The sequence below is a fragment of the Plectropomus leopardus genome, chromosome 22, assembly GCF_008729295.1.
Source record: "Plectropomus leopardus isolate mb chromosome 22, YSFRI_Pleo_2.0, whole genome shotgun sequence".
Taxonomy (NCBI): Eukaryota; Metazoa; Chordata; class Actinopteri; order Perciformes; family Serranidae; genus Plectropomus; species Plectropomus leopardus.
The window spans coordinates 10775790-10789086 of NC_056484.1; the positions used below are offsets into that span (position 1 = coordinate 10775790).

General features: G+C 38.4%; 1 protein-coding gene across 1 annotated transcript in view; it reads left to right on the forward strand.

The window, feature by feature from the left end:
- The window catches only part of cacna2d4a (calcium channel, voltage-dependent, alpha 2/delta subunit 4a), a 113672-nt gene that overhangs the window by 85586 nt on the left and 14789 nt on the right, over positions 1-13297 (forward strand). The window contains exon 28 of the mRNA XM_042511121.1: positions 7328-7389. Within this exon, the coding sequence (XP_042367055.1) occupies positions 7328-7389 (62 nt within the window). The remainder of the gene's footprint in view (positions 1-7327; positions 7390-13297) is intronic.

Genomic DNA, 13297 nt, shown 5'->3' on the forward strand with positions numbered 1-13297 from the left:
ACCAATGGGAGTAAATAAGGAACCTACCTAACTTTTCATAAGTACATAACGTTATTCAGCTGTAGAAAGTTGGTTTGTCCAATTTTGCAGTGCGTGGTTTTAGCTTCATAGTTTTCAACATGGTGGCCAGGTCACAAACTTACCCATTTTACAGCTAAAAAGAAACAATAAAATATATTCTTGAAAACACTTGAGAAATAGGTAAAGCAGTAACAGAATCGTGATATATATTTGATCAGTGCTGCCTAGTTTGACAGATCGCGTTAGAGACTCCTCAGCTCCATTTGGTTGTTTCAGTTCATGTGTGTTGAGTCTTGAAAATGCCATTAGAAATGCCAAGAGGAGTTAGAGAAACTTCATTTTTTTCAAAAACTATCTTTCTTATGTGGTCAGGATATAGTGACAGTTTCAGAAAATATGACAAAAAGTTATGTTTTATAAAAGTTACCAATTACAGCTTTAAAACCCTATTGTGTTGGCAGTCACTTGTTGCGAATAATGTTGATATTGCCAACAGGAGTGATGGCCAAAACTACAAAAACAATCAAAAGCCTTAATAAACCAAAATTATCTTTTAAAAGGAGGTGTGAATTTTAAATTAAGAGCTAATGTTCACACATTCTTAAAAACACACACACACTTAATTCTTTGTTTTCCTCTCTACACCACCCACCTCTTGTTGTTTCTATACTCACACACCAGATAAACAAACATGCATGTGAAACAATCGAGAAACACACACGCTCTCGTGCACACTCACACACAATCATTTGATCCTGCTCGCTCTATTATTGATAGCCACGCTTGGTTGAAATGAAAAGTGTTTCCAACTCATAACATTATTAAAAATCAATTCATCCTCTTTCATCCTCTGCCTTTTGTCTTATCCTTCTCCCATCCTCCCTCATGTTCATCCCTCCTTCATCCTCTCTCCACCTCAGCCACCTGACTCCATTACATCAATTAATCTGCTCCTTTGATTACATCTATTGACGACTTTTCTCTCTGCGTTTATGTGTGTGTGTCCTTCCTGCAGCCCACGCTCTTTGCGTATTTGATTTATTGTATGTGTGTGTCCTTCACGCCTTTCTTTGGTCTTGGACTCTCTTCTTCTCTCTCTTACTTTCTGCTCTCCTTTTCCCTTCAGTGGTTATTATATCTGATTCACACATCTGTTACTAAAGCACACTGCTGCCCACTGAGTGTGTGTGAAACAGAAAAGAATGAAATCACCTTGTCACTAGCGACCTTATTTTCTGTGTCCCCTCAGTGCCCAGAGACTTAGCCATTGTGCCAGTTTAATTTATTGACTCTGTTTGTGTATGAGTGTGTGTGTGTGTTACAATATATTTAGCCTCAACTCCAGGGCCTTGCTCAGGGAACCATCAACATGAGCTCTGCTCTCTGCCCATTTAACACACGCTGACCTCCTGTGCTACCTCAGCACAACACACACTCACACACAAGCATTTAAACACTAAACAATGTAAAAAAAAAAAAAAAAAAAAAAGTGCAAACACATGCAGGCAACCATTTCTAAAACTGCACAGTCACCACAGCCAAATAAAAACTTGAAATTCATAAACAGAAAGACAGGCATATTACCTTCCTGCCCTCCTTTTACCTCCATCCTTATCGCTGTCTCTTTTTCTTCACAGTCTGTCAGACACTCGACACTCGTGCTGCCTCATTTAGCAAAAGGCCACTAAGCTGGTCACCTTTCCCCGTCTCTCCCTATTTCTCTCTTCAATTACAGTAAGCTTTTGTAGCAGGATTATGCACCCCTGGTTTCCTGAAAATTATGTTTGATAAACTGCATGTATTATGTTCACTGGTGGTATTTTCTCCAGCCCCAAGCGCTAAATTCTTGCAGAGAAGAGAGTGTCAGAGAGAGTGGTTGAGGTGGATGGTGGGCTGACAAAGCACCAAACAGGCAGAATTACTTGTCTTTTAAAGCTCTATTCGCAGGGGGCTAGTATTACTTTGGGACCTCGTGATTTAGATCTTTAGTTCTGTGCAGTGCATTAACATAAGATTAGCAATGTCTGTATTTTACTCAAATTTACTGACAATATGCACACAGTCATTTGTAACCAGCAGGGGCGTAGCATTGCTTTATATAAAATATAAAGCACGACATCATCGAGATTTCACTCCTCTGATGGATTTGAGCTTGCTTTTTCTGCGAGTGGGTCTCCATGCTGTGTAGCGAGATTAGCCAAAATGCACCCAAAATGCCTTCTGTCAAAACTGTCATTTACAATTGAGGCACAGAGAAAAAAATAAAAACCTAAATACGACACCAAATCACAGACTTGGCGATTTACACATACTAATATGATCACACAATCTCTGTGTTTGGCAAAATATGGTAGGTAATTTGCTGTTGAATTTTCACTTGACAAATTACCGACTCTGCATATTTCCACGACATTAAAATCGCAGACGACCTCTGGAGTTACTACATATAAACAGAAGCTCCAGGTAATAATAGTCCCGTACGAATAGGGCTTAAGACGTAACTACTTTTGCAAATGAATAGTATGTAAACACCAATTGTAGGAGACAGGGTTGCAAGGGCTTCAGTTTTACAGAATACACCAGGTTATGCTTAATTTATGCCCTTATTTTCAGAGTCTTGAAGGCTTATTTTATCTTTGTTTATTTGCAAAAAACTGAATAATCAATTTACGTGCGTTTTGGTGACTTATAAATCACAGCACGCATCATAAAAATCCTTTGCTACATGTATCATCATTTTAATTCATAAGACAACAGCGCAGTAAGACTTTGAGTCCGTAGTCTGTTTACCCTTGCTCCCCCTTTTCTTTCCCACACATTCTTTCCTCCCATCGTTCACAGTTCGCATCCCTCCGTCTCTCATCCCTCTATCTCGTTAGTGTAATAACCAATTAACTCCGGCTCTTGGTTGCTTCAATTTTTTTATTTATTTCCTCATTAATTCATTTCCTGTTGAAAGCGCACTCCACTGTGATTGGCAGCTCACGCTAATTGCAACTCAGACTGAGTGTGCGAGATAGGCTCTCGCACAAGCACACACACATTCAAGCTCATGCACACACACACGCACTTTGAATGTATGCATGCAAGGTTGTGCATATTGTTGTGCGCACATTTGTATGCAAACTGAACGGACGTTGAGAATTGCTTGCTAGCTGTGCACAAACCTTATAGGAAAGAAACATCTACACAGCACACGCGCACTCACACACACACTCACACAGGGATCAGTGTGATGGTTTTAATTAGATTTGGCCTATCAGCCTCCAACTCAGAGAGGGAAAGAAGGCAGATTACTGCTGCCCTCCATAATGGCCTTCCAACACTTTATCTGCGATTATGGTGGAGGGAGAAGACTGCAAGGTCACTAGCACTATTGAGGAGATGAGATGTGTCTGAGAGGGTGTTTAAATATCCGGACAAGAAAGTCACAAATCACATATGGAAAGTCACAAGTACTTATGGTACAAATGAAAGACAACTCTAGTGCTTAAGTCAAAGTATAGATAGTCCTGGCCAAATATTACTCCAGTACAGTCAAATTATTACTTGAGTTAAAGTGCTGGAGTACTTTCTTTTAGAAGTACAACAACCTGCTGAATGCACCGACGTGCTTGTGAAACCTGTAGAATGAAACACTTGTTAGATATGGATGGCGAATTCTTGTAGGCTGTGAAGTTTGTGCATGGTAAACAGATAAATATGGACTTAAGGTATGTCTGGTGGGGAATCTTCATCTCCATCTGCTGCTGTAGCCATCACTAACAATTACAACCGCCTGCCAATGACTTCTCTTCTCTACCTGTTTCCACCGATCTAACGCCTAATCTGAGTAGTGCATTAGCGAGGTTGAAGAACAGGAACACAACTTCAACAAACAAACCACAGGCAGAGCTGTTTATGGATTTTTGCATTTTAGAAGACAAACAAAAAAATCTTCCGCTGACTTTAAAGAAAATTTGAGCATTCATAGAAATGTAGTGGAGTCAAAAGTACAACATTTGTCTTTCAAATCTAGTTGAATCCAAGCAGTATGTTATTAAAAAAGGAAATAATACTCAAGTAAAGTACAGATCCTCAAAAAATGTACTCAAGTACTTTGTACTTAAGTACTTTGTTATTGTCCACAACTGATGAAAGGGCATTTAATCTCCATCCTTACATGTGACATTGTTTCTTCTTCGTGTTCATGGAATTGCCACATAATCACAGAAGAATCATCATTATTGAAATCCAACACAGTCCTCTAGTTTTCCATGCCTGTTAGTAAGCAGATTTTAACACTTTGGAAATTTCTGAGCAGCCGTCCCAGAGCTGAATGAGCAGATAAACAACTCCCCAATCAGCTAAACAAACTTTTCTGTGTACATGACTGATTACAGGCTGATTACAGCCACGATGCAGCATCACGACTGATTTCCAAGAGATTGGACGGAATCCATCACACACACACAAACCAAACATGCGCACAGATGCTCACAAACTGAAACACACCCTCAGACAGAACATGTCAGAGCCTTTTTCTTATAATATCCAGACTGATGCCGATGAGTACATACAGCTCCTGGTTTATTCTTACCCTAAGCGATCCATTATTCATCTCCTAATAGCATTTACAGGCATAATTGAGTGAGCTGTGTTGAACTTTTCAGCCTATAGCTATGGACTAAAATGAAATACGCTGACCATTTACCACCAGTGAAATTATTTTTAGCTCTAAAGCTACAAATAATGTGTTCTGTACAATTTTGCTGACCATTCTCAAAGCTGTGCTTGCAGTTTTAGGTTTTTAGAATTGTACATTTCTTCAGGCATCCATTGGTTTTCTTTTAACTCAGAACAATAATGCAATTTTGACAAAAAATGTTGCAGTCTTAATGTTAACTCTGATGGATTAAGGGCTGTGATATATTTAGAAGAGATTTCTCTATTCTGGTCAAATAAATAAATAAATAAATAAATAGAAATTAAAAGGATTTTATATTCCTCACAAGAATAGCACACGTGGCTAAAAAGTAAAATAAATAAAGTTTAAAATTGTGTGATTTTTTTAAATTATCTAGGGAATTTTGGTTGGTTACAAGCCAAACATTTCATAGGTAGTTGGGGATTTTTTCTCTCTCTCCTAGGTAAGATCAGTATTTCTCACGTCATGTGGTTGGCCACTCACATTTTTTTATTCTTTACTTTGTAACATTTGCATACCAAAAAACAAATAACTAAATAACAAATACAATGTATCCAGATCTGTCTATCTTCAACTAACAAAACAAATGTCCTTTTTGTTCTACCCTTTTCCCTTTTGCTTACTCTGTCCCTTATTCAACTTCTGTAACCAAACCTCATGACGAACCCATAAACTAATCTCCCTCTTAATAAAGCCTTTTTGCCACCTGACTTCATTAAAATAATTATGTAATGGATGACGTGTGTGGTTGGATATTATAAGTGCATGCTATGTACAAAATGTGCACCTTTATATGTGTGACGGGAGGTGGGTGCCTGCGCATGTGTGTTTATGTGTGTTTTGTGTATTGTGTGCACCGCGGAGGTTTTCCCTGTGTAGCTGTAAAAAGCAAGCTGGGAAAAAAAAAACGCTGAGTCTTTGATGCTAATATGAAGTGTCATATCTTCCCTCGCAGTGTGTGCATGTTTGTTGTGTGTGTGTGTGTGTGTTGTGTGTATACAGTAAGTGTGCACGGAGAACTTATGCAATTACAGTTCCTTTTTAGCATTACCACACTGACTAAAATGCTGATGGACGTACAGCCTTAAGCTGACACAAGCAATCACTCCACCGCCGTGTGTGTCTATGTGCGTGTGTGAAACATGTACAAACACTTTGGTTGCAGGGTGTGCATGTTTGTTGTGTGTATGTGTGTGTGTGTGTTGTGTGTATACAGTAAGTGTGCATGGAGAACTTATGCAATTACAGTTCCTTTTTAGCATTACCACACTGACTAAAATGCTGATGGACGTACAGCCTTAAGCTGACACAAGCAATCACTCCACCGCCGTGTGTGTCTATGTGCGTGTGTGAAACATGTACAAACACACTAATTCTTTGCTTAATGTAATGTGACTGAGAGTGCTGTGTTGTAGGCAGAGGTTGGGTGCGTGCACACGCACACATACACACACACACACACACACACACACACACACACACACACACACTGTCTAAGAATAGTCGGTTCACAGCGGTGCAGAGGCTCAGAAGGCCAGTTACTGTAAAAGGATTTTCATAAGTTGAGTTCTGAAGGCTGAGCTGATCTGTACAGCAGGTCCTCCTCTACTCCTCCAACCCAAGAGCCAAGAGAGAGATATAGTCTCTCACCGTGGGACATTAATCGGCTCATTAATGCTCTTCTTCTGAACTGCTGGAATTGAAGTTTCCTCCACAATTTACATTCTACTATCGCTGCTATAGCCATTACTTCTAAAGGAATCACTACTTAATTTGGAAATATTATCACAGCAGTGGTGTCTGTGACCATCAATGTTTTAACTGATACTATTTTTATATATTTCTACTGGTATTATTTCCACTACAATACCAACACAGGTATCACACTACATACTCATAGTACTGATGACCTGGCTTCATATCATAGAAAAATGATTGTAGCTTTAGGAATCATACTTTTTTTTCAGAGATTTCAACTGTATCAAATGGTCTTCATCAAATGTTTTACCTACATTTTAAGCTTGTTTTGAAAAGACAAAAAAAGAGTCTTCTGACAGAAAATACTTTAGATACCACAATAGATATAAAACTCACATGAAATATTATTTGTTAATACAAACATGTACTTTTCTTTAGTTTATGTTTGTAAATCTAATGTGGATGAATACTTTTGCTCAGTGAGAGGGGTGATAGAAATCTATCAACCTTACAATCCCAACAACATAGAATGTAGAGAGTGTAATATTAAAAAATAAAGGATAATAATAGTGGAAAGATCATGCTGCATAGCCACAGGTGGTGTGCATTGTTTTCTTCCTACCTCCATGTCGTTGCCATGACACTATCAGCATGTGGTAATAATGTTTGCAGTGGACATTACCAGAAAGGCACTGAGAGTCAAAGTCTTGCTCTCAGTTGCAGAGCATTGATGTTGCAGAGGTGTTTTATTTGCTTTATTATACAGCTGTTTGTACACTACATGTACCACATCCTCCACTCTGCCCTATAGCTGTTCTTATCTTCCTCATCATTCCACTTTACTTACTATTCTCTATTTTTTTATGTCCAGGATTTTTTTACGTTGTTCATCTTTCTGTCTCCCTGTCTCTCTCTCTGCAGCGATCGGTGTCCAGATGACTCTGGATGTGTTGGAGTCCAGATTGTGGGCCATCGCAAGACAAGTAAGTACACACATGCTCAGTGTAATGCAAGTATTGACTTCTATATCGGCGCTTGAAAAATTTTCTGATCTCTAACAGATATTAACTTTATCAATCCCTCACATTTTAGATGTAAAGATTCCAAAATGAGAAGTGTGACCTTAAAAAAAAACTATGAACTATAAACTTAATTCTAGCTAGTTGTTTAAAACTTTTTGCTATAAAAACAGGGACATTTAATGGACGCCACCATCTGACAAAACAATCATAAATCATGAATCTTAGGTGCCACTGTGTATTGTTTTGGAGTTAAACCCTGTGATTACAGTATTATTGCTTTAGGTTTTTCTCCACATTAGATTTATAGGTGTTTGTTTTTATTTTTAATGCCCACTATAAAACAAGTTAATTGTTGCACTGCACTGGCACTAATGAGAAAGACTTGATGTATTTATGGTTACAGCTGTTGCATTGAACAATGCGTGTGGAATACAAAAACACCATCGTGCTGTTTTTCTGTTTCTGTGGAATAATACTACCCTCCCCAAATAATGACTCTGCTGTATTTCTTTAAGTGATCAATCTAAAATTACAAACATCTGTGCATCCACTTTCAACTTTAAACTTCACATTTACATTTTAGGCACTCATCAAACACCAACCTCCCTGTTTGATATCTTGTTCAATAGAGGACATGGTGAAGACACAGCCCTCTATTCAGGAATTCCCCTTTAAAGGTCCAGTGTTTAAGATTTTTTTGACTAACTGGTAAAAATGAAGTAGCATATAATAAATATGATTTCTTTAGTGTATAGTCACTTGAAAATAAGAAGCATTTTCTTGTCGTTGCCTTAGAATGAGCCTTTTAGATCTACAAAGTACATAGGGAGTGAGTCCTCGTCCACTGAGTCCACAGTGTTACACCCTCACATTTCTACAGTAGCCCAGAAAAAAAAAAACAAACACTGGCTCTAGACAGGGCCATTTGTGGCAGCCACTGGAGTCATGCCACTTATTTTTAAAGTGCGTTATTTTACCAGTTTAAATCACTGGATTGATTTGTTTTGGAGAGGAAGAGACATCTGCTGATAATTTGGCTCCTATTAAAAACCTGTAAATGTCTGGATCTGAAGTGATCAAGAAGAAAAAGTGAGCACATATTGGCAGGTGTTGGGCTAATGGTCCGTCCGTGAATCATACAGCATTGAAAAAACACTGATTTGTTTCAAATGTTGTAGACCACACTGGCCTCATACTTTCATGCATTTGTAATGTTGGCATAGAAACATCCATAGATGGCAGTAGAGGGCAGAGCCAAGAGTTTCACAGTATAATAAACAAGATGACGGTGAAAGAGGTCATAATAATGTACCTTTAAACAGAGGCAGTATTGTGGACAGCAGTGGACTGTGAGGCCATTTAATACACTGCGACATGTGGACAGAGAATTCTTTTCACTATATTAAAGATTTGTGCAGATACACCATTTTTTAAATTTCCTCATCCTCTCCTATAATCCTCTCTCCCTTAAACTATGCTGCACTACCTCCACAACCTTAGTGCTGCTGCATCATTTTATCCTTAAGCCTTCAGGAAATGTGCACAAATACGGACAGACTGAACACAGAGTGCGGACAGAAGGCTCCATCCATGTCTTTACGTTGAGCCATAATTCCTACACACTGCTCCTTTAAACTAGCAGGCCAGTCCGACACCATTTATTACTGTATGACAAGGAGTCAGTGATGATTATAGGTTATTTTTCTGCTCCATTAGTTGGTAATAACAGCATTTAAACTTTGTTTCATTCTGGGCTTAATTGCAGTTTTCCATATCACTGTATTAAAAGAGGGCTTACCCTGCTGAAAACATTTCTTTAAAAGATTGAACGTCATGATTGGTATTGTTTTCGGCTGATCTTTTGTGTGCTGCTCAGAGAATATTATCAGTTCTAGTCTCAGTGGAGGATCTTAGTATTCTTTGAGTTCCTCCACACCTTTAAGAAAACATTATATCCAGGACAACTTGCTTAATTTGGTGTAACACCTTTGCTGTAGCAGGTGTTTGATAGCTTCACCGCTCCCCTCCTCTGCTCCTGTGGCTGTAAATGACAGCAGTTAAAAGAGCATTAGGGCTGCTGGCTAGCCATTAAATGATGGATAGCTACCACAGCAAGGCTCAACGACTCCCAAGTGTGACCGTGTGTGTGTGTGTATGTGTGTGTGTGTATGTGTGTGTGTTTTTGGAGGTGTGAAGAAGAGAGTGCCATATATGTGTATACTGTTAATGTTAATGTGTGTCTTGTTGACAGGGACCATATGCATGAACCATCTGTGCATGAATGTGCTGTTATGTCCATATTCATCAACTAGGAACTCATTAGCATCATTTGCAGTAGCCTTGTTATCCACAAGATTTATGTTGTATAGAAAGTCATTACTGCATGCACCTTCAACTCAACCCTCCCTCTTCTCCTCAGATAGCTTACATAATCACCTCATCCTCTTGTCATGAACTCACTGTCAGCCATCTTTATTTCATGGGGCTTCATATGTGTCTGTCCAAGACGTGTGTGTGAAATCTCTTCTCTGGTCTATTTAAAGTTTTATGCTACCTTGGGGGTGAAAATATTGTACTGCAAAATCCCAAATGAGATATGTATATGTTCAGGGGAAGTTCAATAACCAGTCACATGGCAACAAACCATCCACATTAAAGGAGTCCTGCCCAAGAAGATGGGACATTGACTCAGTGGGTTAATAAGACACAGGCAGCGCTGTAAGTGTTGAAGGAACAGTTCACCCCAGATCAAAAATACATATTTTTCCTCTTTCCTGTAGTGCTGTTTATCATACTAGATTGTATTGGTATGAGTTTCAGAGTGTTAGCGATAACGGCCGTAGAGATGTCTGCCTGCTCAAAGCACAGAAAAACAAACACGTTTGAAAAACTCAACAATGTCTTTCCATAAATCATGACCTGATTACTCAATATAATCCACAAACATTGTTGTTAGCAGTTTCATGTAGGAACTATTTTCTCTCTGACAAACTACCAGCCTGCATCTACTCACAGACGAGAGGATTGTGCTTATGACAACATGAGATGTAAACATTTATGGCGCCTTCCTCGGCTGAGCTCTAAGTGCTGTTGTGTACAGTGTTGGCTTGCTCAGTGGTGGTAGCTGAGCTAGCAGTAGATGCACATTTCCTTCTGCGTGGTGATGTGATTGACAGGTGTAGTTTGTTAGAAGGAAAATAGTTCCTACAGGAAACTGCTCACAACAAGGTCTGTGGATTATCTTGAGTGACTGGGTCACGATCTCTGGAAAAAGACATTGCTGTTGAGTTTTTCAAATGTATTTTTTGGCACTTGGAGTACCACAAGCTGAGTGACTTCTACTTTCATTTAGTCTAGTTTTATTTTCACATACATATGTAAAGAAAAGACAGAAAAAGAAAAGAAAATTAAAAATTTTAAACTGTGCAGGAGAGGTTAGAAGCCAAAAATGGCGTATGGAGATACCTCCCCTATGAAATAACTATAAGAAAAAGATGAAAACAGTATTGCATAATTAATCCAAATTTCAAGACTAAGCAGTAATACAAAACTGATAAAAATGTATAAATGACCAAAAGTTTGTATTTACAAAGTGAAAAGCATTACAAATGAATCTTCATTCATTTAGGAATTATGTTACAGTAAACAAGCATTTAATATCTATTGTGTTTATGTAAGAATGATTCATGCATGCATCAACAAATATTGATCTTCTCTAATTTTTAAACTACTCCATCATTTGAATCCCAATTAACCAACAGCTGGTCTACTTTAATTACTAACAACTTAAAATTAGCTTCATCTTTAAGTGTTTGAGAGAAATGGTGCACATAGTTTTTAGTTCTCATAACCCTGAGGAAGAGCGTTTTGGCTCGAAATGTCACTTATTTTTGCAGAATAAAATCCTTTAAGGGGAGCTCCCCGGTGTGCAGACCTCTATTTTTTCACATTTTGGTTTATCTTGAATTCAGCACCCACTACGGGATATGCATGTCTGGTTTTTTTTTTTTTTTAATCTCTTTGCACGTAGTTCTTAGATCATAGATCTCTGGGGAAGAGTTACATAAGTGAGGGAACCCCCGATGTGAACTTAAAGCAACTGTATAAGGTTGAGTACGTTAAAATAACATGTTATTAGTCGATGAATTATGAATTAGTGGGGGCAAGAATAAAGCATGGACTTCCATTAATAGGAATCAGTCAGAATGTTATCAGGAAAATGTTCTGACATCTCTGTGCAGCACACTCTGCTTTGTGTACTGTGTGCATGTGTGCGTGCATGTGTGTATGTGTGTGCATCCATGGTATTTAAAAGTTGCATGTGTTTTAAAAGAGTAAGACTGAAAAAAAAACAAAGAAACAGACAAAGAATTACCTTGCTCCACTGGCACATGCTCCCACAATAGTTAAAACTGCAAACCCACAATATTCTACAGATACAGCACATAAAACATACAGTGTGAATCCTACAGTGCAAGGATCCATCTCTCACAGTTCATTTTGGCTCTGTTTTGTGTGAAAAGGAGTAGAGATGCAGTGAGGTGATACTAATGAGAATGAAAAGATGACAGATTTTTTTGCCATTCACATCTTGGCATGCTCTTTATCTCCTGGACAGGACTCAGCTGGTCTTCCTTTCTTTAAAAGTGTGTATTTATGCAATCACAAAATAACATATTTTATGGTTTTATTTTTAAAAATCAATAACCACAGAACTGGAGCAGCTTTTGTCAGAGTGTTCATAGCAGGCTTTATACCAAAGATAGATCAGTATAGAATAGTACACTATCTCATAGTTATATAAGTTTCCTGTGTTGCTTGCTTTGAGTTCAAGTGTGCAGACAGCGGGATCATCAGTCTTGGTGAGAAACTGTTCGATTGAGGTTCAGGGAATGAGAGTGATAATTGATGCTCTCAACATCACCTTGACTCCTCCTGGAGCGCCCAGACGAGACACATTTACCAACACAGGATCTGAGGGAACAGCCTCTCGCATGCTGCCCAGATTTAGAAATCTAGCTGTGGTGTTAGAGGTTAAGAGGCTGGATGAGACGTAGAAGGGTCGCTCATTGAGGAGATAACATGCATTAACAAAAAGAGAGGGTCGAAGGCTGTCAGCTGTGATTAGCAAATTGGCAGTTCTGATTTTACTTCATTTGCGGCGTGATTGCAGATGGTGAAGACAGTCAATCAGTCCATCTGGAGATCCAGCTGAGAATAAACCTGGCGCAATCGGGCAGAAAACTCTGTTTGTACACAAGAAATTTGAAAATGTCACAGGCATTAAAGAAAAAATAGAGAGTGCTTCACTGAGGCAAGACACTAGGTGTTGAGAACTAATCAAATAAGAGAGAAAAACAGACTGTCTAACTTACTTTGTGTGGAAGTCAGTATAGATTGGCAGTCTGAAAGGCATGCAAGGCACTGCACATGCACATTTATTCTCCCCCTTTTTCCTTAAACGTTTTCCATTTTGGACACTTGACCAAAATAGCATTTTATTTTATTTTATTATTATTATTTTTATTTCCTAAACTCTGTGTATTTTATCATAGTGCTACCAGTCAAACTGAAATTTTAATTTCATGATGTTTGTTAAAGTCCCAGTGTAACAGAAGTTTGAGGGTCTTTAGCTTCTGTACTGTAACATATGTCAACAAAATATTGAGCAGTTTACAGATACAAGACGGATTAAAGTCTACTTTTTTGTGTTTCAGTCTACTGCTAAAAAGTGTGCAGATGAACTTTTGTTAAGCCCTTGAGTGCAGGATGGGTCTTCAAACATTTAAAATCATATAACGCGGTTTTACAGAAAGAGAAAAGACGGGATGTAAAAATACTCTAAAGCTAATTTTTTGGCATGTATTCT